The sequence below is a fragment of the Oncorhynchus keta genome, chromosome 29, assembly GCF_023373465.1.
Source record: "Oncorhynchus keta strain PuntledgeMale-10-30-2019 chromosome 29, Oket_V2, whole genome shotgun sequence".
NCBI lineage: Eukaryota > Metazoa > Chordata > Actinopteri > Salmoniformes > Salmonidae > Oncorhynchus > Oncorhynchus keta.
This window is the reverse complement of record NC_068449.1, coordinates 26,815,160-26,840,568: the sequence shown is the minus strand read 5'-3', so window position 1 is coordinate 26,840,568 and position 25,409 is coordinate 26,815,160. Positions and strand designations below refer to the sequence as shown.

The following is a 25,409-nucleotide window of genomic DNA, read 5'->3' as shown; positions in this document are numbered from 1 at the left end:
TCTTTCCCCTTCCCCCAGACATGGAGCAGAAGCTGCAGGAGGAGAGGGCATCCAAGCTGCGTGTGGAGAACAGGATGTTGGAGCTGGAGAAACACAGCAGCATGCTGGATTGTGACTACAAGCAGTCCCTACAGAAACTGGATGAGCTCCGCAGGCACAAGGAGAGGCTCACCGAGGAGGTGAAGAACCTAACTTTGAAGATCGAGCAGGAGACCCAGAAGCGCAGTCTGACCCAGAATGACCTGAAGGCCCAGAACCAGCAGCTCAACACTCTGAGGACCTCTGAGAAGCAGCTGAAACAGGAGGCTAACCACCTGCTGGAAATCAAACGCAGCCTGGAGAAACAAAACCAGGAGCTACGCAAGTCAGTCAACATTCAGACTCTTTTTTTTTTCTCCTTTTTTTATATTTTACCTTGGAATTTTTAGCAAGTAATAACGCTGAGAGAAAGTGTCAACACAATAAAACAATAAACTGAAAGGATTCATTTGCGTTTGTGTCCACAGAGAAAGGCAGGACTCGGACGGCCAAATGAAGGAACTTCAGGACCAGCTAGAGGCTGAGCAGTATTTTTCGGTAAGTCTGCTGCAACACTTGTCTTTGAGAGGAATCCTACCTTGAGATAACTTGCACCCATTATTGCATTGAATTTGTATGATTGATCATCTTTTTGTGTTACCCAGACGCTGTATAAGACCCAGGTGCGAGAGTTGAAGGAGGAATGTGAAGAGAAGAGCAAGCTCTACAAGGACATGCAGCAATCCCTTCAGGAGTTACAAGAGGAGAGGTGAGTACAGGAAAATGGCCTGGCCCTGCACTGTTTACTGACACTCTAGTGTACAACTCCAGTCCTGCTGAACTTATAAACATCTGCCCAGACATCCAGAAGAGGATGGGTTTCTTTAGGGTCTGGTTCAAGCTTTCTTCCTCCTGAGTTCTTGTAATATACATAGTTTTTGATTTATTTACACAAACAACACAAAAAAGAACACAACCAAAACCCATGTTCAATGCTACATTATAAAACATTATAAAGACATGCTTGACCTGTGACCGCTCAGGGACTCCCTGGCGGCGCAGCTGGAGATCACGCTGACCAAGGCGGACTCGGAGCAGCTGGCTCGCTCCATCGCTGAGGAGCAGTACTCCGACCTGGAGAAGGAGAAAATCATGAAGGAGCTGGAGCTCAAAGAGATGATGGCTCGGCACAAGCAGGAGCTGGTCGAGAAGGACATTACCATTGGCTCGGTGAGTCAGCCCTGGTTCTTCTGTTTCTGGAGGGCCGTGGTGGGCTGCATTGGGCGTGAGCTTAGTGCTTTCGAAAACACAGAATTCAACTGGTCGAATAATCATCAAGAACCTGATACGCTTAATCAGGTGTGCTTGTGTGCTTGTACTGGGCTGGGACTATAGCCTGGACCAGGAGTGAACAACAACGGAATCGACTATTGTAGCCAATAGATCTGTGAGTCTGACTCTGAGGTGACACCTGCTGGGCCTTGAGAATGCTTGCTGCAGCTGAATACTATCAAATTGCATTGGTCTCACTTTTTGTCTGGTCTTTCCTGCCCAGCTGGAGGAGGCCAACCGAACTCTCACTAGCGATGTGGCCAACTTAGCCAATGAGAAAGAGGAGCTCAACAACAAACTCAAGGAGACACTTGAAGGTAAGTTTCTGCCTCCAGCCTGTGTGGTTGGTAAAAAGGATAATATCTAGTTCTGTTCAACATTAGATTGTAACATTCTATTCTTCTATTTGTGATGTGTTCAGAGCTGCAGACGTCCAAGGATGATGAGCAGCAGATGAGCCAGATGAAGCTCACGTTTGAGAAGCAGCTCCAGTCAGAGAGAACACTAAAGACCCAGGCAAGCTGATTTAATGTCATTTCTTCTAGCTTTACAATGTTGCATAGCAAGGAAACCGTGTTGTAGACACTTGCCTTTGTCTATTGTTTTAGATACTCATCATGACTATTTCTTGTCTTGTGTGTTTCTCAGGCTGTGAACAAGCTGGCGGAGATCATGAACAGGAAGGAGGTACGTGCAGCAGGCAGTCGGCGCGGCAATGACACTGATGTGCGCAGGAAGGAGAAGGAGAACAGGAAGTTGCAGCTGGAGCTGAGGTCAGAGAAGGAGAAACTCAACTCCACCATCATCAAATACCAAAGAGAGATCAACGACATGCAGGCGGTCAGTCCAACCATAACACAACCACAACCTAATACTAACCATAACACAACCACCTGTACAGCATTATCATTAATTACCAGAGGGAGATTAACGACATGCAGGTGGTCAGTCACACCAAGATTGACCAACAATGTTAACAGGGTCCTCAAACTAACAATATATAGACATTTCAAATGTATTTTTCCTTTCCTCCTGTTTGTGTCAAATAGCAAATAGCAGATGAGAGTCAGGTACGCATCGAGCTGCAGATGGCCCTGGACAGTAAGGACAGTGACATTGAGCAGCTACATAACCTCCTCAGCTCCGCCAACGTCTCCTCCCTAGAATCAGCCAGCCTCAGCAGTGGACCAGACTTCGACGCGGATGACGCCTACACAGGTAAGGAGGACGTTTATGTGCATTCAAACACAATGTACAAGCAGTTCTGTTCACAGCCCTGTACCTCTTATGTATGTTTTATATTGACATTTGGTTGTTTTTGGTGACTTGCTCTGTCTTGTCCTGGAGTGCCACCTATCTTTCCTTTTGTCTTTGGCATCTGATTGTTTTTGACTTGTGTTGTCCAGTTGCCAGTACTCACTATAATAGGCTACTTATAATGGGCTACTTATAATAGGCTACTTATAATAGGCTACTGATTACTCTGATGATTTATACATTTATTGATTTATTTGATTGATATATTGTCCATCATGAAGGGAAACCTCTCTGGAGCTGAAACTTAAACCATTTAACCTTCATGTTTTGTCGTCGAGTCCGTCCATAATGTGTGCAGAGTGCTGCGATCATTTGATGCATCTACTGTTTACATGTTTTTCTCTTTTGCATTGAAATAGAAAACGCTCTGTTTCCTGGGAATATGTACGAACTGTGAAGCATGTAGATCGATCACAACATTGACCTGCTGTTTTAATGTTTCACCCTTCTTTCACTCTCTTAGAAATGAGACTAGCGGGATGGCTCTCGCTGCCTGTGAGGAACAACACCAAGAAGTTTGGATGGGAGAGAAAGGTGAAGATAAGATTTACAACCTGGCTTTACTGATCAAACATTCTGTAGTTAATATTGTTGATGCGCTACAGTTAAAAGTATTGTTTCTTGTCTCTTTTTAGTATGTGGTTGTGAGCAGCAAGAAGATTCTGTTCTATAACAGCGAACAGGACAAAGAGCTATCCAACCCCTACATGGTGCTGGATATTGAGTGAGTAACGACTATCTACCTGCTCCTCTTACTTCAATTCAAATCATCATGCTAACACAGATATACTTGCTCTTACACCAGATCTACCCTGGCATTATGTGGCTGAGCGATGAAGAGAAACTGAAATGTTTTTTTGTCCATTGTGTATTTCCGTTTGCGGAATATTTAGATGAAGCCTGGAATAAAAGAAAAAGGGATACCTATAATTAAATTAGAAAAATATTTTTGCTTCTATGTGGTAAATGGCACATGTGTACTGTATATAGATTGTGTATAGGCTTGTCTCTGACATGAATCTTCACTTTGTGCCAGACTGGGTTCAAATGCCTTCTGTTTCATTTTTCTCGTGTGTGTGTGTGTGTGTGTGTGTGTGTGTGTGTGTGTGTGTGTGTGTGTGTGTGTGTGTGTGTGTGTGTGTGTGTGTGTGTGTGTGTGTGTGTGATATATATCACACATACACAGTGTATATGTACCTATGTGTGTATGTATAGTGTATGTATATACAGTATCAGTCAAAAGTTTGGACACACCTACTCATTCAAGGGTTTTTCTTCATTTGTAATGTTTTCTATATTGTAGAATAAAAGTGAAGACATCAACACTATGAAATAACACATATGGAATCATGTAGTAACCAAAAAAGTGTTAAACAAGTTGTGCGAAGCTGTCATCAAGGCAAAGGGTGGCTACTTTGAAGAATCTCAAATATAAAATATATTTTGATTTGTTAAACACTTTTTTGGTTACTACATGTTTCCATATGTGTTATTTCATAGTTTTGATGTCTTCACAATCAATCAATCAAATGTATTTATAAACCCTTTTTACATCAGCCGATGTCACAAAATGCTATACAGAAACCCAGCTTAAAACCCCAAACAGCAAGCAATGCCGATGTAGAAGCACGGTGGCTAGGAAAAACTCCCTAGAATGGCAAGAACCTAGGAAGGAGGAGAAGGAGACGAACCAGGCTCTGAGGGGTGGCCAGTCCTCTTCTGGCTGTGCCGGGTGGAGATTATAACAGTACATGGCCAAGATGTTCAAACGTTCATAGATGACCAGCAGGGTCAAATAATAATAATCACAGTGGTTGTAGAGGGTGCAACAGGCCAGCACCTCAGTAGTAAATGTCAGTTGGCCTTTCATAGCCGATCATTCAGAGTTAAAGACAGCTGGTGCGGTAGAGAGAGAGTCGATAGCACGTCACTATTATTCTACAATGTAGAAAACAGTACAAATAAAGAAGAACCCTTGAATGAGGAGGTGTGTCCAAACTTTTGACTGCTACTGTATATGTATGTTTGGCTAACCTTGTTTTCTATTATGTATTGATTTTTATATTTCATTTAACAATATTTAATTGTTTCACTCTTTATGCACTGCAGAGAACACCAGAAGAAAAATGATCACTGATTTATCACAGTGAATTACTGTAATGTTTGTTTATGTATCAAATAATCCCACAAGGGATGGTTTGTCAACTGGCGATTTGACACAAAAATACATTTGTTTTACCTTCAACATCAAAAATATTTTTGGTCTCTTCCTTTCCTTGTCTTTTTAGTAAACTCTTCCATGTGCGGCCTGTCACTCAAACAGACGTTTACCGTGCTGATGCCAAAGAGATCCCAAGGATATTCCAGGTCCCTTGATTGTTATGGCTCTTTATTCATGCATTTATTTAACGATTAATGTGATGGGGCTGGTTCATACTGATGATAATGATTGACAATTACCATGATGACCTTTTCCTACTCTCCTCAGATTCTGTATGCCAATGAGGGAGAGTGTAAGAAGGAGCCAGAGTTCCCAGTGGAGCTGGCCAGTGGAGAGAAGTCCAGCTACATCTGCCACAAGGGCCACGAGTTCATCCCTACGCTCTACCACTTCCCCACCAACTGTGAGGCGTGCACCAAGCCCCTGTGGAACATGTTTAAGCCTCCGCCCGCCCTGGAGTGCAGGCGCTGCCACATCAAGTGCCACAAGGACCACATGGACAAGAAGGAGGAGATCATCGCTCCCTGCAGAGGTAGGGGTGTGGGGGGTTTGGTGTCGTTGCTTATAGCAGAGCAGGGTTACATAGATGCATATAAAGACATTGTCAGGGACATATCAAGGGATGGTTAGGGGGTTGAGGTGTGCACTGCTGTTTTTTTGCATAGTTATTAAACACAGTTAATAAACACAATACAAACCCTTCCCTTTGTCCCACTGCAGTGAACTATGATGTGTCCACGGCCAAGAACCTGCTGCTGCTGGCCGTGTCTCAGGAGGAACAACAGAAGTGGGTGGGACGTCTGGTCAAGAAGATCCCCAAGAAACCCCCGGCCCCCGAGCACTTTTCCCGCTCCTCGCCCCGTTCCTCCATGAAGGTCCAGCCCAGCCAGTCCATGAGGCGGCCCAGCAGACAGCTGCCCCCCAGCAAGAGCAGGTAAGACCACAGACCAGACTTAGACAGTAAAGCTAGGGCTCTGGTGGTTGGGAAAAGGGGGAACCTTACACCTATCAAATACTTAGACGTGAAAAGAATGTGACTAGTGCTTGGTGGATTTAGGCAATGCCCATTACCACTTTTCGCTTTCAGATTGCTCAACTTTGACCTATAGGACTAACATTGGGCGTTACATGATATCGATGATGATATTGATGATGCGTTTGATTTCTGATGAGTAAATCCCTAGTAAGACATGTTGTGCAGTGAGTTTGGTTGTATTGAAATAGGACTTGGATATTCTCTTCTGAATATTGTTTATTCCTATATTTCTTTAAACTATTGGCTGCTTTCTTGGACCATGCCCAAGAGGTGGTTTGTGTACCTGAATTTGAGAAAATAGATGTTCATGTGTTCTCTTATAGTCTTTGTAGTTGTATAAGTGATAGAGGAATTCTAAATTCCTGTATGTTTTATTGCCAAAACCAATTCGCACTCATTTCTAATTCATTAATGAGTTGTAAGTTCATTAATTATGCATGAAGTAGATTGAGTCTTAAAAGTCTTAAAAGCCAAAGGTCTTAAAAGCCAAAGGTAACAGCGTTTATTACAAGAGAGTACTAAATGCTTACACACATTTCCACAGGTTATAAACTGAAAATGACATCAGCGTTTTCCAAACGTTCTGTTTCACACGCAGAGGGCCCCTCTAGCTCTTGAGCCTTCGCGTTATCAGCACGAAGTCAAGGCCAGTCAGTATAAATCAACATTCTAGACAATCTGGAGATGGCCCGTTCCCACCACCTGGAGATTTGTACAACTGAATGAACTAAGGAACATACCTTGATTTTTACTAAACTCCTGACTACATTATATACAATTGGGAAAGGGAGCAAGAGATAAAATTCACATGTACAGTACATTATAGCATTTGGACTAGTCAGTTCTGATTGGAATGTATACATAATTAGTCATTTCAACCATAATTTCCTCTATCAATCCTCCCTTTGATCAAATATTATACATTCAAATCTACAAAATAAAAATATTATTATAAATGTTTACCCGACTCTTCACCCATCATTAATCAAATCTAACCTTAACTCCAACTGTTTTTAAACCTACATCAGAATCATAACTCCTTTTTCAGGATTTTTGTCACAATCTTTATTAAAAAACAGTTTAATCATTGAAACAAATTACAATCTAATTCCCCTTCATCTCAACACTATTCTCATCAAACATAAATTCCCCACAAATGACAGATTCAGATTCGTCCACTTCCTCTGTAGACATGCCTTCAGTCCTCCACGGGTCAGAACCTGGAATCAGCCCATAACGCCCCATCTGTAGTGTCATTGATCTCTCCAGAGTCCTGGAAACAAGGCCTCGTACACAGGGAATTAGACAACAGCCGCATAAAATTAAAACAGTCATGCAGGTGGATGCCGCCCATAACACAGTGATTATAACATTTTTCCATTTTCCAAACGTACTATCAAACCAATTAGTCAGGGAAGTATTCACCCCAGAGTTTTCTGCCAACCCGTGAGCCAGGGTGGTCAAACCAGCTGAGGCTTCAGGCACTGATTCGTCCGGAGCTGTGTTACCCCGGGATGTAAGACATGGTCCTGATTATCACGCCCACTTCCCCCTTTTATCTAATGCAATTCTATTCTGTCAGGTCTTCCAGCTGGTTGCTTCAGTCTGTTCTACAAAACCTTTAATAACACCTTTGGTATTCCTGCTAAAGCGCTGTTGATTATCATAACTATAATTAATCCAGTCCACGCTCTTGTGAGAGTAGAACCCCGGAAATGCTTAACTCTAATCCTGCTAGGATCTGATTTCTTGCTTTGACTCATCTGGCACCTCTCCTGGAACCCCAATGTTATCAATGTATACCTTGTCATCAAATGACCCAGATGAAGTGCTTCTCTTTTCCCTTTTAGATAACTTCATGTCCTGTTGTCTGCGCACATGACCCACACAACCACTAGGTGACATGGTCTCGTCAGTGGTCATATTCTCTGTCCTATTGCAAGTACTAACTTGGTTCCTGGGGATATAAATAGTGCAAATCAATACAACTGTCATTATCTGGCATTCCTGCTTTCATGAACAGCTTTACCATACCGACCCACACTCCTCTACCCAGAACCATACTAGGGTGTCGACCAAGACCTGGTCATCTCCCTACTACAACCCTTGACCCTCCTTAATTTCTATTTAAAGAGTTAAGCATTTCCTTATGCCACTCCACTCTACCTTTTTCCATACTGGGTGAGTGGATTCATATAGCCCTCTCTCCCCATGGGGTATGAGATATGGGAACCTGCACCGATATCTCTTCTATTTTGGAACAAAATCCTCACCGTCTAAACCATGGGTCAAATTACCACTCTCCGCATATCTAGTAGGACGTGCTGTATCAGGAACATGTCACCCACGATAAAACAGCTTCAGACGAACAGCTTGCATGTGAAGCCCCACCCTCTCCCATAGAACACATCGCTTAGCAAGAGCCAGACACATTTTCACTTCTATGAACAACAACAGTGAGGAAAGGACAGGTAAGGTATTTTTCATTCGAGAGATGGCTCCGAGAATTCTGTTAATTCCAGTTCTCCTCTCGAACTCTGTTATTGTTCGACAGCGTAACTGTGTCTTACCCTCCCGCAGTGCGATATGAATCCGGGTAGCTCTTTCAGCTAGCTGTCACCAGGAGCCCTTGGTATGGTCCCCCCGCCAGGCCTATGGGACTGGATTGAGTGACTTCACCTGTAGTTCACCTGTAGTGCATAAACTCTTGGACATACAGGTTTGGTTAATAAAACAGTTTCTTATTCGTTCTGTTTATTAGCTAAAAAAAAATATTAGTTAATTATCCCGTAGGTCACATCCTATTCTAGAACACTATTTACCCATCCCCCCCTTTGTTACCTGGCTCTGCCCACGTACAACATTGTTCACCGAACATCTTGCAGATGCCCCGCTGACTAGCAAAAGGAATATCCTAAGCAAGTCTATTCTGTATAAGACAGCCACAAATTGTCCCTACCATCAAAACCAGTCTCCGTGCCTAATTGATCAATAGTTGAATAGTCTAACATTAATTACCTGAATGGGATTTTTAACCCAGTAGTAGCAGGTTCGGTCCAGGGGTGGTAGAGGAGTGTGTCTGGCCCTGGTTCGTCTGGGACCTCTGGTTTTGGCAGTGCCTTAATAGAAAACACACCCATCGTGTCTGACACGGTCCTTTGTAGTCTGAGGGTGTAAGTGCCTGCATCAGAGAGCTTAATAGTTTTGATGGTTAGTAGGATTTCATCACCTTTACAAAGTTCAACAGTGCTCCCAGGTTTCCCCCATATCATGGAAAACCTATCCACCTTTGTGGGATCCCCTATGCTATAAGGATATCCTCTTCTCCAGTCCCAGAACTGTCCCAAGTTGGTTATCATGTAATCCCTATACGGACACTCTCCCCCATTACACAGGTAATGTCCCCAGTCTTTTGACACTCCTGTACACGAGTGTTAAAACCAAACAAAAATATCTCAATTTCTTCCCTGCCCTGTTGGCTCAAAATATGTTATCTTCCCCTATTTATTCTCAATGATAAATATGACTTTCTCTCTGTTACAATACCAAATCCCTAATAGCCCATTCAAAAAACTTCACAGCTAATGTTATAAGACAGAATCCTGAACCACTTTCTCATTTGCAGTTCAAACAGTAATTCTAAGCCCTCAACCAAAACTGCTTCATTTCTAATGAATTTACCTTAAAACTAGTAACTCAATATGACCCCATTCATTATACAAATGACTCTCCCCTGAGGCTGATCAGACCTCAGAAGCCAGTCATGATAAGATCAAAAGGTCATACCATATTAGACATAAAGAACCCTTTATCCTTGCAATAGAAATAGTCACCTGTGTAATTAAAACCCATAAAATAACATCTCATAAGGTTCCATATGTGAGCGTGCCTCTTTAAAATACCCTTGCACTAAAACAAATAGTTCTAACAGTTGTTTTATGTGTATATTTTGCAGACCTTTTTCAATTTGGTCATTTAAAGCTGCTCTCTCCCCCACTCTCCCCAAAATTATAATCCCAGGAGGCCTCTAAAAGTGAGACACCACACACCTAACTATCATTCACTAATGCTACCTCGAATCAGAAACTCAATAAGTGAACTATAACTAAAACCTAATGATAATTCCCCTTTGACTCAACTCATTAATCATAAGTTTTAAACATCGTCTACGGATATGTTTACTTAAATGAACATGCTACCTTTAGATACAATTAACCCGATAACATTATTATCCAATGCATTACTTTTTCTCTCTACCGCAAATGTCGTACATTTCACAGTGTAAGGAATCCGTAATTTAATCCCCGATATTTAATAAATATGCATTCGCATTCTCTCATGGCTCCTTTTAATTTACTTATTTTTGGGTAACTCCCATCCGTCCCAGAACAAAGAGTTCTACCTAAACCCGCCAGAACACACTGTTCAAGTTTAATCAACCCCTAAAATTGACCATAACCAGTAAACAAATAAACAAAACACTTTTATATCAACTTCTGAAAAGTTACTCGAAACCTCGATACACACACTAACAGCCATACGATTTGCTCCGTTATCCCCAGTCCCTGGTGACAAAAGTGCCTCGCTAGTGACGTCATCATCAAGCGCTCAACCTGCCAATTCGTAGCGACTTCAAATGAATTGTAAATAATTATTGTTCGATTAACCAAACCTAATTTATCACATCTGTTCAAATCCTGAATTATAATTTACCACCCCAACCAACATCTCTAAATTCGCCAATTTTATAAAAGCTTTTCGATGGGTATAAATCATAATTGTCTCTTTGTTATCATTTAGAATCCATTTTGCTCTAATTTCCTTGTCTCGTCTTTGACTTAGTATTTTAATTACAACTCTATTCCCAATACGTTATTCACTTGTCTAATTACAAACTCAGACTAGCATTAGCGAGTGTACGCCTTAAAAATGCCTTGTCTCTGGGAACAGGGAAATCCCCTTAACCCAAACTTTTACTCCTACAACGACACCCAATAATTCCGACGATCCCTTCACATCGTTTGTTTTAAATCTCTTGAGGTATCATGTAACTTATTTTTCTATCTTCGAATTGTCGTCCCACAATATTTTTTCCACTGTCATACACTCAAACCACTGTGATTACCGTGCACTGTCCCTTTAAGATAAGACATTTTATTTGTTCCCCGCAATGAGAACGGAAAACAGATCATTTTTAGAATACGTTACTTTTTGTTCAAATTCACTGGCGTTACCTTAACCAAAACTCAATACTCGGAAAAACAATCACAACTTCTTACGATTAAACTATTCTTACCTAATTTATAGTCCAAAGCGTTGCACTATATAGCCCCATTGAGTGTCTAGCATTTCCGTTGCTGGCTATAGCCACAAATCTGCCCGCCTTTGTAAAATATATATTCCCTATTCAGATTGAGCTCAGTTCCAAATTCTAATCATCAGAGTAAACCCAACCGAACTTCTCAACTTACTATACCCCATTTTTACAGTTATCTGTATTTGTTACTCCGACATCTAGACAACAGAAAATAGCCCAAATTTAAACGCCAAAGTTTTCCCTCAGTTCCCTTTCTTTACTCGATTGTCGCCTCTGACTTCCCCACAGTTAAATTACAACCTGTTGACGATTTTTTCGTGGAGTGTTACACTCCCAGGCGAAATGTCCAATTTTGTTACAATTAAAACATCTTGTATTTTTCTTTTGACTCACCTTATTAATTTTTCTCGACTTTATTTCCTTCTCTAACTCCATTATACCTCTCTCAGTTTCCGCGGGATCCACATACTTGGGTGGTAATTTCACCGGTTGCTCCAGCAGCCGTATTCTTATAATCACCAATTCGTCGACTGGATTATCTCTGCATTGTTGGTATAATCGAGGAAGATATAGTTTGTTACCCTCACACCCACCCAATTGGTTAACTTCTCTATCTGCGGGAGCGGTGGGTAGTGCCTCTCGAACCTTGTTAGATTTAATCTCTTTTTCAGTGCGTCCCATTCTCTTTTTTGCTTCCGAAAGCCAAACTCTGGCTGTGTATAACCCCTGTTTATTCTGCTTTTTCACATTATTACCACATTCCTTATGTATCTGTTTTATAAGGGATTCCAGCTTTTCTACATTTAGACGGCCATCAAAATCGTATTATTATTTTTTTTTTTTCATCTTAGACCGAAATCGATGTTTCTCTAGTCTTTCTGTTCCATATAACGCTCGTCTCCCGTTAGTTCTGGGGCTTCTTTCGAGGCATTTCTCCCCATTCTTAATCCTTACCGTTACTAGTAGCTATGGTCTTTAAACACTTATCTATGCCTTTCTATATCATTTGAAATTCTATGTGCGTGCAGTTCTATAAATTTGTAATTTACTGTTACTTAGTTACTTCTAGTTATTCTTCTGTCTTAATCGCTCATGATTAAGTTTAGCTCTTTTATGGAAATCTTACCAATAGTTTTGACTTTTGAATCAGATGTTTAGGTCTAACCTAACAACTATAAGCCCAGGGTTTGTAAGGCCCTAGTTAAAATCTTATTTTCCGGTTGTGTCAGTAAAGAACTCTAATAATCGTTATCTCACGCCACTAATTGTTAGATTCCCCTCTCGCATGGAACTATCATGTCTATAGATATGGCTTTTATCTCATTTTTTTAGATTTAAGTTTCCCTCTCCTCCTCATTTGGATATTTTCCGTAGTATTAGTTGAATCGGGATGGTGATCAATACTGCCACTATTTAAATGACCCATCCAGTTATCTTGCGCATTCTTGCCGTCTCTCTACGCCCAGTATTTGTACAAGATCACCGTCCTATCTCCCAGTACCTATTTAATATCCCTTCTTAATCTCGGGCGGGAATGCCTCTCATGATTAAGTTTTAGTTTATTTACGGTAGTGCACATTACCACAGGTTATTTTCGAACCTGCTTCCGTGTATATCGGTTCTACAAAACCCATTGTATGATGATCATACATTTACATTTACATTTAAGTCATTTAGCAGACGCTCTTATCCAGAGCGACTTACAAATTGGTGCATACACCTTATGACAACCAGTGGAACAGCCACTTGCATCTAAATCTTGTTGGGGGGGAGAAGGGGGGTGAGAAGGATTACTTACCCTTACTTACCCTATCCTAGGTATTCCTTGAAGAGGTGGGGTTTCAGGTGTCTCCGGAAGGTGGTGATTGACTCCGCTGTCCTGGCGTCGTGAGGGAGTTTGTTCCACCATTGGGGGGCCAGAGCAGCGAACAGTTTTGACTGGGCTGAGCGGGAACTGTACTTCCTCAGTGGTAGGGAGGCGAGCAGGCCTGGTGGGGATAGCAAAGTTCTCACTATTGATGAATTCTCAGAACATCAATTAAAGAACTCAAATCCCCCCAAAATCAAGAATAAAGGCTACTTTACCTGGCTGCCGGCTGGGAAAAGCACTGTTCGTTTGAATCTGGTCACTCTCTCTGTCCTCTGTGATAATACGCAGGCCTGTTTCAATTTTAACCTCAATTCAGAGGTCAGGTCTTTAGTAAAACGAGTCAAAAACTCGTCCGTGCACGATTTTCCAGCGTACTACCTCCAGGCACAGGGAGAGGTATTTAGATCCGGCACTCGAAGGACCAAATTGATAGAGGAATTCTAAATTCCTGTATGTTTTATTGCCAAAACCAATTTGCACTCATTTCTAATTCATTAATGAGTTGTAAGTTCATTAATTATGCATGAAGTAGATTGAGACCAGTCTTAAAAGCTAAAGGTAACAGCATTTATTACAAGAGAGTACTAAATGCTTACACACATTTCCACAGGTTATAAACTGAAAATGACGTCAGCATTTTCCAAACGTTCTATTTCACAAGCAGAGGGCCCCTCTAGCTCTTGAGCCTTCGCGTTATCAGCACAAAGTCAAGGCCAGTCAGTATAAATCAACATTCTAGACAATCTGGAGATGGCCCGTTCCCACCACCTGGAGATTTGTACAACTGAATGAACTAAGGAACAGACCTTCATTGTTACTAAACTCCTGACTACATTATATACAATTGGGAAAGGGAGCGAGAGAGAAAATTCACATGTACAGTACATTATAGCATTTGGACTAGTCAGTTCTGATTGGAATGTATACATAATTAGTCATTTCAACCATAATTTCCCCTATCAATAAGTCAGGAAATAAGATTTTTACGTACACTTTTAGGTTTCCAGGAACGCCTACCACACTACTGAATCTGATCATGATCAAACCCTTAACCGTAAACCCTTTCTTATATCAGCCTCCTTCTGAACCCTGTGTGACCTTTGCCCTCTGACCTCAGTCCTCCTAGATCACACGCCCCCAGGATGCGACGAGAAGACTCCAAAAGTGGCCATCGACACAATTCATGACTTACCTCTTGTGTGTTTCAGTTTGACTAGTCATTTTAATGTAAAAGAGAATGTGTTATAATATGATGTTTTGTACATTTATTTACAATGACTTTTGACGTTTTGTAATAAAACATGCAATCCATTGGGCGGAGCTGTGTGGCTCTGGGAGGTTGTATGTGTGATAGCTGCGTGCTATGGGGGGTCATGCATGCTGTGGGGCAGGCAATGTCGCGGAGCTGTGGGTTGGTTTGGAGAAACTATGGAGAAACTAATACTGTTTCCCTTTTTCTCTTTCTCCAGTTAACCTTACTTGGAAATGTGGTTCAGGATCGAGGTGGTGGGTGTTTCCTCCTAACACGCAATCAAAAGACTGATAACAAACAATGTTCCACTTGGCATTTCCTCCTTGCACAGCTTTGATTCCACTTCACTCTTCCAGACAACTTCTCTTCCCATTTCCACCTTGATAGTCCTATAGTATTTGGCCTTGTGTCGAATTATCAGTTATGTCCAGTCACTTCAACTGCTAGTCACCCATGAACGATGTGCCAACACACCTACCTGTCGTCTGTGTGCATATGAAGAGCAACTTCTCTCCAAGTTCCTTTAGGAGAGGGGCGGTTGGATGTCAAGGCCATGGGAAGGGGTTTGGCTTTGGGCTTTGTGTATCCCGATTTTCACTCAACACAGAACAATAGCCTCAATTACGCCAAACAGAGGGTTGAAGCACTTACCTTGACAACACTTAAACAGAAATTCCTCATTGGAAAGCAGAGATCAAGAGGTAAGCGATTTGAGGTGCTCTGCCAACCTGAATGCTTGTGGCCGAGGCAAAGACATTTTAATAATACAGTTTACAATTACAAGCCATCATAAGTATCTACTGCAGAACACTACGCCCACAAGAGAATAATACTGTAAACTGGTAGGTGGATAGAGCTGAAGTTCAGATGCTAACACTGACCTTATAGCACTTCACCCTGGCATTGCCTTAATGTACTTACCACGCAGCATGACAATTATTAGAGGGAAATGTTTACTGCACCAGCTGAATGCAATGGTGCACCATTATGCAGCATTAATATCATAGCTTGACTCCTTCATTGTTTGAATGTACGTCTGGGCACACCAGAGATGAAACACAAGCATTGTATTACTTAGAAATGATACTGTTTATTTTCTATTCAAAATCTACTTGATGACCCCTCCACCATCTTCTGTGTGATGTTGCATGTGTTTTACGTTTTGCCCCTAAGGTCTCAAAGTGCTGTTGACTACATGCCTTTCCTTTTGGTGAATGCACCCGTAGTAAGAATGTTTTTTATTCCTGTGAACAAGTGGGGGGAAAATCGAAAGTTTACTTATTTTTGTTGAAAAAAAAGAAGGAAAAGTTTCTGCAAATGTATTCACAAGCTGAAAGTATTGAATAGTAACATGCAATAGAAGCTTTTCAAATGTTTTTCTCAGATATTTTTGTAAAGAATTCCTCTTTTGGCACGTTGTGTGTATCTGGCTCATACTACAGCTGGAGAGTGATGTTGTGCTTTTGAGTGCTCTCCTTTATCCAAGAAGCTTCTGAAAAGCACGTTTTATACATATAAATATACACGGTATATATTTTACATGACGACATACAGTGCACATTGTATTATTTATACTGCCTTGTCCACTTTGTATTTAAAGGCACATCATCCAGACTGCATGTTTGATATTGCTAGAGGAAAGTTCATGATAACCTGTTGAACAATAAAGAAATGTATGTGCCTTCTGGTTTATCTCATTGTGAGGTATGCTGTATTTTCTAGAACCACATATGTCAACTTTCAAGTGATTTTACCAGCATATACAAGTACTGGCATACACAATCTTTTTAAATAGGTTTTGGTTTATTGATTCAGGTATTCAGGAAATAAATTTACAGTAGCAAAAGCTCAAAAATATGCACATAAAATCTGCATCGGAACTAATGTCTGATCCTGAAACACCTCCACCCACATGAACACTATCTGTTCACTTATTTGAACATTGTTCTGGAAAAGGCAGTACAGCACCCATTCCTTTTTCAGTATAATAATTCGGTTACCACCTGTCCATTTGTCACCAGCACTGTCCTGTTCTCAGACTCATATTTGGGTGAAATGTTGAAATAAGCCTCAATGTCCAGTAAAAACCTGAAAGACAAAAGTGCAGGCTAAATGTCCAGTAAAAGCCTGCACTTCGTCTTTCAGGTTAAATGTCCAGTAAAAACCTGAAAGATGAAGTGGAAGCTAAATGTCCAGTAAAAACCTGAAAGACGAAGTGCGGGCTAAATGTCCAGTAAAAACCTGAAAGACGAAGTGCAGGCTAAATGTCCAGTAAAAACCTGAAAGACAAAAGTGCAGGCTAAATGTCCAGTAAAAACCTGAAAGACGAAGTGCAGGCTAAATGTCCAGTAAAAACCTGAAAGATGAAGTGGAAGCTATATGTCCAGTAAAAACCTGAAAGACGAAGTGCGGGCTAAATGTCCAGTAAAAACCTGAAAGACGAAGTGCAGGCTAAATGTCCAGTAAAAACCTGAAAGACAAAGTGCAGGCTAAATGTCCAGTAAAAACCTGAAAGACAAAGTGCAGGCTAAATGTCCAGTAAAAACCTGAAAGACGAAGTGCAGGCTAAATGTCCAGTAAAAACCTGAAAGACGAAGTGCAGGCTAAATTTACAGTAAAAACCTGAAAGACGAAGTGCAGGCTAAATGTCCAGTAAAAACCTGAAAGACGAAGTGCAGGCTAAATGTCCAGTTTGACAGAGCAGAGGTAGAATCAACTGTATTTGTCAGGATTGTTTGTGACTAGCAGACTCAATCTTGCTTCTTTAGCACTTCTCTTCCCCCTCTCCTGTAGTACCAAACCGTAGACAACACCCATGAATTCAGCAGTATCCTGACAATAAATAATACCAGAACTGTGGACAGAACAGAGACATCAGAAATGCATGTGCAGCAATCCACACTATGTAATGACATGCAATAGCACAGACATGTTCATTCCATGATGTAAATCCAGTCAACTCCTGATAAATGCAATGGTTTGGGACTAAGCTAAATGCTATCCAAACTTGTGAAACGTACGTCTATGATAAGTTCAGATTTGGTCCGGTCCATCTGTAGACGTTAACATCAAGGCCAGAGTGGACTGACCAAGTTTCAACCACGTTTCAACTATCATGGCTGTATGGTGTCAATCGGCGCTCATTGGGTGAGGATGCTGGTTACAGTAAATGGAAATAGAGGGGGCTCATGGGTATGTGTCGGTAAGACCTGAGAGTGAGAGGTTGTCCAGACTGTTTTAATACTCTTGCTTTTACCACCAGACAACTGAAAAAGAAAGAAAACTGTTAGGCCTATGAGCTGAACATAACTATGCCAGTGGAAGGGAGGACAGTAGCAGGTGACCCAACTGTGGTTTGTGAATACTATGATTTACCATTGCCAATTCAGATGCATTAATTCCATTACTGATTGTTTTGTAATTACGTTACCGATTTGGTAACGGAATTACGAGTTTTAATCACTTAATAATTCATAAACAAAATTGATATCAGTACAATCACAATAACTAATTGGTAGATCTACCATTCCTTGGTACTTTTGTGAATTTTAATTATCCTTCCTCACGAGGGAGAGAAATTAGAATATATGTTAATGATATGTGTGTGGGTAACGGAACAAGGCAATATTTCTTAAACGTACACAAGGTAACAATTTATCCTAAACAAAATATACTATCCTTGTTGATATTAGTTGGGAGTGTTCTTTACATCAATGTTATTGTGTTTGATGTATTTCTGATACTTTTTAAAACTTTTCTGGTAGATATTTTCTAAGATCTATTTTCCATCTGTTGATCCAGAAATCAAAGACTTTGCTTATGCCAAATATTTCAGATGGGAAATGGTTGGAAAATGTATGCTTATTTTACTCACAAATATAGGCTCGTTGCTTTGATTTGACACCCAATTTCTTATGCTCCTGTAATGTTTTACACATTCAAAAAGATATCTGTTATGCAAATGAGTTGCTGTATGTGCCACTTGGTGGCTCCCGAGTTGCGCAGCTGTCTTAAGCACTGCATCTCAGTGCAAGAGGCATCACTACAGACCCTGTTTCGATTTCAGGCTGTATCACAACCGGACGTGATTGTGAGTCCCATAGGGCGGCGCACAATTGGCCCAGCGTCAGGGTTTACAAAAGGTGGGCCTACCACATGGATGGACATTCATAAAATGCCATTGATGACAACAGTACGCTACACCCCAGTAAGCATGGAACGACGCCGACATCTTTTTTTGGTCCTGTCTGGATTGGCCGTTTTTGGTGTTTTATAAACAGTAGGTCTACCACATAGATGGGCATTCCTCAAATTAAATTTAAGGCGACACTGTAGGCTATACCTCAGTAAGCATCGACCAACGCTGACGCCTTTTGGGTGTCTTTCTTATCCTCTCCAATGACTGGTTCAGATTTGGTCCAAATCAAAGTCGTCTATGTTTGGTTAAGGTTTTGTCCACTCTGGACCAGCCCTGATTTGGCCCAAACATAGATGTCTATAAATTACATATTTTCACATTTCATTCAGAACAAAAAATGTAACTTATTTCAACCTCCGTATAAACGTATTTTCACCTTTCATTCGGCACCTAAATGGAACCTTTCTTCAACGTCTGGAAAATACGTTTTTTAGACTATTTTCAACGTCATTTTGCTTACTTGGACTATTCTATTTTCTAAAGCAGCAGGACGGTCAGGACCAGTACTGGCAGGAAGTGTATTGCGTGTCATGGGTTTGCTAAGTACAATGCAACTAACTTATGCATGATATTGTGTCGGCTAAACTGTATCCGCAGGCGTTACAATTATCATCACATATAATGCATTTGATTTCTAGCTTACAATTAACACCGTGCATGCAATACATCAATCAAAAAACAATTACACATTCATAGAACCTAACAGGGTAATGGGCAGATATTAGGAGTATACTTTCGGTATGCACTTTTCTGCAAACAAATTCAAACCTACTCCAGCAGAAGACTGTTGCTGTCCTAGCACCAGGACATTTATGTAGACACCGCATGCAATGCGTTTATGCATAATCTATTTGGCTCATCCTTGCATATAGCCCTGGGTTTCATAGTCTAAAATCAGCATTGGCCAGTCACTCCATGAATCTGACAACATTACCCATAATGCTCTTTGACTGAACATTCAACATTGCCATGGCAATAATGCATCACAATGTAAATGATATTTCTATGTTTCATCATTAAGGCCCAAGACATAAAGTAGTCTGAAGGCTTGTGTATCAATCCTTCCACTGCTGACCCAGATGAGATGCTCATCACGTAAAGGACTGGCTTCACCTAGAATCATGCATACCTTTTCTGTGAGTACTCAGACATCAGATGCTTTACTTACCTCATGAGGACCCCTGAGATTGCGATATCTGGAAACACTGTCTCATGTAGAATTGGTTATGTTCTTTCTCTGAAATGTATTTAAAAAAAATATTGACTTGATTGTTTCATTAAGGACGGTGCATCACAAGCTGGAACTAGTGGGCAAAATTGGGAGAATGTTGCCCAAAACAACGGGCCAATATATACATTTTTTATTTTATTTGTATTATTTAACCTTTTATTTAACTAGGCAAGTCAGAACAAATTCTTATTTACAATGACGGCCTACCCCGGCCAAACCGGGACAACGCTGGGCCACTTCTGCGCCGCCCTATGGGGCTCCCAATCACGGCCGGATGTGATACAACCTGGATGGAGGTAGGCATTACACTTCTGACAGGTCTCATGATTGTATTACTTCATCTGAAAGTGAGAGAGTAAATCCTAGCTGTTGTTATTCTTTTACCAGGGTTAGACCATCCCCCATATGCCATTAACAATTACGGGAATCTCTATATGGCCAATGGAAATGGTGTCCCCCTGTAAATGACCAACAATGGAGCAAGGTTTGACTTCAGCTTTACTGTTCAACATTCATGGTGTGCTGAATGTTTTATTGCTGAACAACCATAAGTATTTGTCCTCTAATCTGTCACACGTTCCTCAACAGTAAGCAAGACATGCCAGCAGAGCTCACTGGAGCAGGAAGACATCCCGTCCTCCTCTCGGCGCCTGACAAGGTAAGGCTTTCTAAATAACACTTGTGACATCTCCACAAAGGTGCATTCCTAATAAGATTGGTGTTAAGTGAGAAAGAATCCTAAAGATGGTCAAATGGGCATGAAGCCTCTCTGTTCATCTCAGTCTGTTGAACCACCTGATTTCCTGTAGGGCAGAGATGCAGGTCCTGCTGAACAATGCAAAGCAGTCGATGAAACACCTGCAGGGTCAGCTGAATGACCTGCATGGAAAGTTTATTTAGTTGCAGACTGCTATCTCTCAGATTGTGTCAGATGAGTCTAAGATACTGTAGGATAACTCTATGTAATGATGTTATGGTGAGGATGATGATTGAAATGTTTGGGATGGATCGGTGTCAATTACAATATAGATTTTGCAAGTGGTAGATTTTTCTTGAATGACTATGTGCTCTATACTTCATCCCAGAAGCCAACATTGCTGCACAGAGGGAGGTAACCTCAACATCCATCAGAGGGAGGGGATCTTCCCAACAAGCAGCGTTTCTGAACAGAGGGAAGAGATCCTCACGAAAGCCGGTTTCCCTGTGAAGAATAGAGACAATCCTCCACAACCACCTCCCATCATCCCCATGGTGGGACGAATGTGGGAATGGGATGGTGGAGTGTGTACTATTCCAAGAGAAGAGGTCATTTAAGCCTTATCTTATGAGAAATTAATTTGCCATTGCAAGAGTGTGATAATTAGTTGTGATAGATCAAATGCCTGCTACTCGTGTGAGTGTATGGCTGTTATATTTTCATGCGTTCTCTAGCTACATAAAATAGGTTTAGCTCTAAGAATCTTTGTGACTGCCGGCAGTCTGGTTGAGAGTATCAGAGTGAGATGCTCCTAACCTGTCAGCTCGTGATTGTTCTGTATGGTGACATGAGCAGAGTGGCCTGACTTCTCCTTCTTATTAAAGATGTCCGAAGTAGACATGTTGCGCATCCTGCTATGATGTCCATCACCAGGCCAGAACACTCCGAGGCCAACCCTCGAAGCCAGACTGGCAGCCGGGCCAGTGACTGAGCCTGAGACCCCTGCTGCAAAGAACACACCAAACAATGGTGGCTGGCTCAGCTGGTTCTCTGTAGGGGAAAAGAGGTTCATCCAAAGGAGGCTCATCTACCCGAGGACAATGACAAATCGGTAAAGAACCTGTTATTTATATTCTATATATAGACACTAGTGGATTAGTGTTTTTCTCTGTGGCTTGATTCATAGTGTTATTATTTTCATCCTCAGATTATCTGGGATTCAACCCTGGACAGATGGGTTGACAAAATTGAGCCCAATGCTGAGGTATACACTTACATTAAATTCATTTTAAAGCAGTGAATGATTATTGTATTTCAACTGTGAGAATATTACTAATAATTGTAAAATAAGTTGACGTGTTTTACAGAACAAGCCAGTACCACCACCTCCTCCAATGGGAATGAATGGACATCTGGGGAACTCTGGCAGTCTCCCCAAAGGAGAGCAGGTGAATGTTAATTTAGACTACATTAGGTTTAACTCCAAGACTGTACCAGCCAATCATTGCTCTTTGTGGTGATCTCCTGCTAACATTTTCCCCACTAACTGCAAGTCTATGGGGCAATTATGGATCACCACAAAGCCTCTACCCTCATTGTGCCTATGGCGTTGCCATTTGAGTCTGCTCAAGATTTCTGGCAGAATCCTGCCCCTGGTATTCTATCCTATAGAGGTATGATTCTGAACAATCCTTCCAAAAATAATCCATTTCATTAACTATGCCTTTACTTTACAGTAACATACAGTAGCATATGGCTGAAGTAACAGTGATGTTAACATTTTGTATTTTTCTCCCACAGGCAAATTTTCCCAGAGTGGAGTTCCTTATAAGGGGATTTTTCAGCATTTTCAAAGAATAAGAAAAAGATATAGCAAAGAAAAATATTATTTGGCAATTGCCAAATTAGTTCTTAGTTATTAAAAGACTCAAGCATTTCCCTCTCTCCGTCATTTCATCATGTTCACATAGCTTTGATATGTTCATCACTTACAAGCCCATTGATAATGAAATGAATCATCTGTGTAGCTCCAGTTATGCCTTAATGCCAAATAAATAGGGAAAATAGAGCCATCTAATTTCATTACTAATATTTCCTATGCATTCTTTTGTGCTTGAGGCACATAGCTGGATGATCTACACAACATATGGCAAGAGCCAATGACTCGCTATGATCAATTCTGAGGTCAACTTCAACCATGAGCTTGAAAGTATTCACTATGAAAATAGTTTTTTTGTGTATCATTGAATAGGCTATGCTTCAGTTAGTTCACACAATAATATCCATAGTACAATATACAGTACTTCTTTATTGAGAAATATAACAGAAATTTAACAAAAATGGCATAATTTTCTGAGTTAAGTAGAGTCTCAACTAGATCTATTGGCAATGTGTAAACTCTTCACGGGTCAAACACATGAGCAGCTATCAGTTAAAATAGATTTCTTGAAAATGGTGCTCCTAATGTAAACCAAGCCTCCAATGAATATGAGTAAAACCTCAATTCAAGGAACATATCAGCCATCACTAGCCACATGAACACGAGCTACACCTTTTAAACAGAACTGATATGCTCTCTTTTGGAAGGCGAGATTGATAGTGGGCATTCTTGGGTGAGTCTTATTCCCTGCTGATGCTAGCAAGGCTGCATATCTGGACCCGGCTTGCACTTGCTATAGCTTCCAATTAACAGCTTATCCATTCTCATCAGCTCCCTGCCCAGTGGTGTGCACACACGACTCCCAAACATCTGGTTGGTGGTGTTGGGGATGTGGTCAGAAAACACTGGCACATAGTTTGGTAAAGGGCTCTCTGCCCTGTGGTTACCCTGTGGACACAAAGTTTAGGTGTGGGCACAAAGTTTAGGGTCATACCAACTTAAGATCAGGGTCATGCAGCATTGATATCAACAAGAGATTGTGTTAAAATAAAACAGTTGACTATTTAATGAGATAACAAATTGGCGAATTATTTACCAGCTGATCATAGTTCTTGAGAAAACTCCAATTCTTCTGCCTGTGGGTCAAAACACAATTATGATTGTAGGCCTATATGGTTGCCTATACCAGGGGCGAACAACTGCCCCCTTTCATTGAAGTCACGGAAGCTCAAGGCCGACCGCGGTATGCATTGTTAGCAGAAAATATAGTGGATGGAAAAATGGAAATCTTCATGTAAATACAATAACATAAAATTATATTCAACTAGGCAAGTCAGTTAAGAACAAATTCTTATTTACAATGACTGCCTACCGGATAACTGTGGGTTAGCTGCCTTGTTCAGAGTTAGAACGACATATTTTTACCTTGTCAGCTCGGGGATTCGATCCAGCAACCTTTCAGGTACTTGCGCAACGCTCTAACCTCTGGGCTACTGTTGGCTAGCTTCCGACAATCATAGTACCAATAAATCATTCTAATATACCGGATGTATGTCCTTGAACCGATTATTTTAAAATCGCACCGAGAAGAAGTTAAGGATAATTTATATCGTTGCTAATGGCAGCCTTAAGTACCCAGGTCAGCCTTCAAATTGAGTTACTCAATGAGAAGGGGCAGCACTGAGCTAGCCTGCAACATCACTTCCTGGAATAGCTATACATGTTATGTGACCATGTTATGTCTCCCTGAGACACCATCTTAACCTACTTCAGTTGGGTTTCCACTAGATAGTACAGCCACAAAGTCAAATGGTCCGAATTGTAAAAAATAATTATTTTTTATTTTTTAGTCTTATTTTAAGGTTACGCATAATGTTAGCAGATTTGGCTTCAATGCGCTATTGAGTCTTCACATAGGAATGATTGGTATCACGTGATCTAGGGCTTTTGTCCATTCCTATACAGTCATTGGGATATACACTTAAAACGCAGTTGTGCCATGGGTCTACGGCCTACCTCCCTAATGAAAGGCCTACATTTATTTCATTAGGTACCAGATAGCATTGTCAGCATTTGTACGTTTAATTCTTCAAGAATAAATGGAAAACATAGGCTGTATCATGAATTTGAATTAAATGCTAACAACAGTAAAGATTTCGGGTTCAGATTGGGCTACCTGTATGAAATATGCACTAACGATAGACTGGTAAAAACGATAAGGAGGGAAATAATTAATGTTGTGCATTCTAAAAGCAGCCATTACCATTCTTTCACTCCATTCCTCTCTGCGCGCACGAACTCGCGCCAGACTTGATCCTGTTTGACTGGGTCGCGAGAGTCGGGGTTCTCCCAAGGACTCTCTCCGCCGCGGGTGTTTCGAGTCCTGTCCGGCGGAAGTTTGTACACAGAGACGGAGGACTGTGATATCAAAGCGACGTTAGGTGGGTCTGGCAATCGGTAGCCTGCTGAAGTTGCGCGTTTGTTGCCTTTCGTATCCATTCTAACTTTGCAAAGACAAATTGTGTCAATTTAGAACTGAGTGCGGATGTGCCCCCAATCACTACTGCCTTGTAGACTACTTTTGTCTCTAGGCCAGGGCTCAGCTTTCTATTGTTTACTTCTCCGTCTCCCCGGGAGACAGTAGGGTAATTCAGCTCTATGTATTCATCTATTCAATCATTGGTTTCCACAGCTATACCATTAACGTCTATACGGGACAGAAGATGAGGCCTACCGATGCCTATTCAAAGCACATTTTCCGAGACAAAACAAATATAATTTCTTTGCGCGGCAATAATCAATCCGTGCTGTCAATGCAACAATGTGTGCCTGTGTTGTGCTGGGAAGATAAATCTGCAATACAAGATTGTTGCACTTATGTTTTTAGTTATTATCATGGAATTATATCAGCAGAATAGCCTATTAGAGATCTTGAGAATGTTAACAGGAGATGAAAAATATAAATTGTACTCAATAGGATGCCAGTCAGGATTATATACTAAGGAAATTGTTGACATTACATTATTTTGTATAACTGAGTG

General features: G+C 41.1%; 2 protein-coding genes and 1 long non-coding RNA gene across 6 annotated transcripts in view; 2 read left to right on the top strand and 1 right to left on the bottom strand.

The window, feature by feature from the left end:
- Positions 1-16,055, top strand: part of rock2a (rho-associated, coiled-coil containing protein kinase 2a) — a 51,667-nt gene extending 35,612 nt beyond the window's left edge. For 2 of the 3 annotated variants that reach the window (XM_035743151.2, XM_035743150.2), the window contains exons 18-31: positions 19-364; positions 507-576; positions 684-787; positions 1,062-1,248; positions 1,574-1,667; positions 1,772-1,866; positions 1,999-2,190; positions 2,400-2,568; positions 3,131-3,201; positions 3,303-3,391; positions 4,956-5,034; positions 5,156-5,420; positions 5,609-5,822; positions 14,229-16,055. In XM_035743151.2, coding sequence (XP_035599044.1) covers positions 19-364; positions 507-576; positions 684-787; positions 1,062-1,248; positions 1,574-1,667; positions 1,772-1,866; positions 1,999-2,190; positions 2,400-2,568; positions 3,131-3,201; positions 3,303-3,391; positions 4,956-5,034; positions 5,156-5,420; positions 5,609-5,822; positions 14,229-14,298 — 2,045 coding nt within the window. In that variant the 3' untranslated portion in view covers positions 14,299-16,055. The remainder of the gene's footprint in view (positions 1-18; positions 365-506; positions 577-683; positions 788-1,061; positions 1,249-1,573; positions 1,668-1,771; positions 1,867-1,998; positions 2,191-2,399; positions 2,569-3,130; positions 3,202-3,302; positions 3,392-4,955; positions 5,035-5,155; positions 5,421-5,608; positions 5,823-14,228) is intronic. The other variant, XM_035743152.2, reaches the window with a different exon arrangement.
- A 3,125-nt stretch (positions 16,056-19,180) lies between these two features.
- On the top strand, positions 19,181-22,425 carry LOC118362050 (uncharacterized). Of its 2 annotated transcripts, XR_008086247.1 has the most exons (6): positions 19,181-20,276; positions 20,381-20,450; positions 20,878-21,600; positions 21,697-21,753; positions 21,857-21,937; positions 22,043-22,425. It is a non-coding gene; the product is annotated as an uncharacterized LOC118362050 (long non-coding RNA). The 2 variants fall into 2 exon arrangements; XR_008086246.1 differs by having other exon boundaries at positions 21,857-22,425.
- A 352-nt stretch (positions 22,426-22,777) lies between these two features.
- Positions 22,778-25,005, bottom strand: c29h2orf50 (chromosome 29 C2orf50 homolog). Its single transcript, XM_035743149.2, has 3 exons — positions 24,632-25,005; positions 23,465-23,504; positions 22,778-23,316 (listed from the first exon to the last, which is right to left on the bottom strand). Exons 1-3 carry the CDS (start codon positions 24,865-24,867, stop codon positions 23,125-23,127), a joined length of 468 nt encoding a protein of 155 aa, XP_035599042.1. The 5' UTR covers positions 24,868-25,005; the 3' UTR covers positions 22,778-23,124.
- Positions 25,006-25,409: the final 404 nt, after the last annotated feature.

Coding starts and splice junctions, on each gene's coding strand:
- c29h2orf50 (XM_035743149.2), bottom strand. CDS start 24,867: ATGGATACGAAAGGCAACAAACGCGCAACTTCAGCAGGCTACCGATTG. Junction 23,505..24,631: donor AGGAATGGAGTGAAAGAATG/GTAATGGCTGCT, acceptor TTTGACCCACAG/GCAGAAGAATTGGAGTTTTC. Junction 23,317..23,464: donor TCAAGAACTATGATCAGCTG/GTAAATAATTCG, acceptor TTGTGTCCACAG/GGTAACCACAGGGCAGAGAG.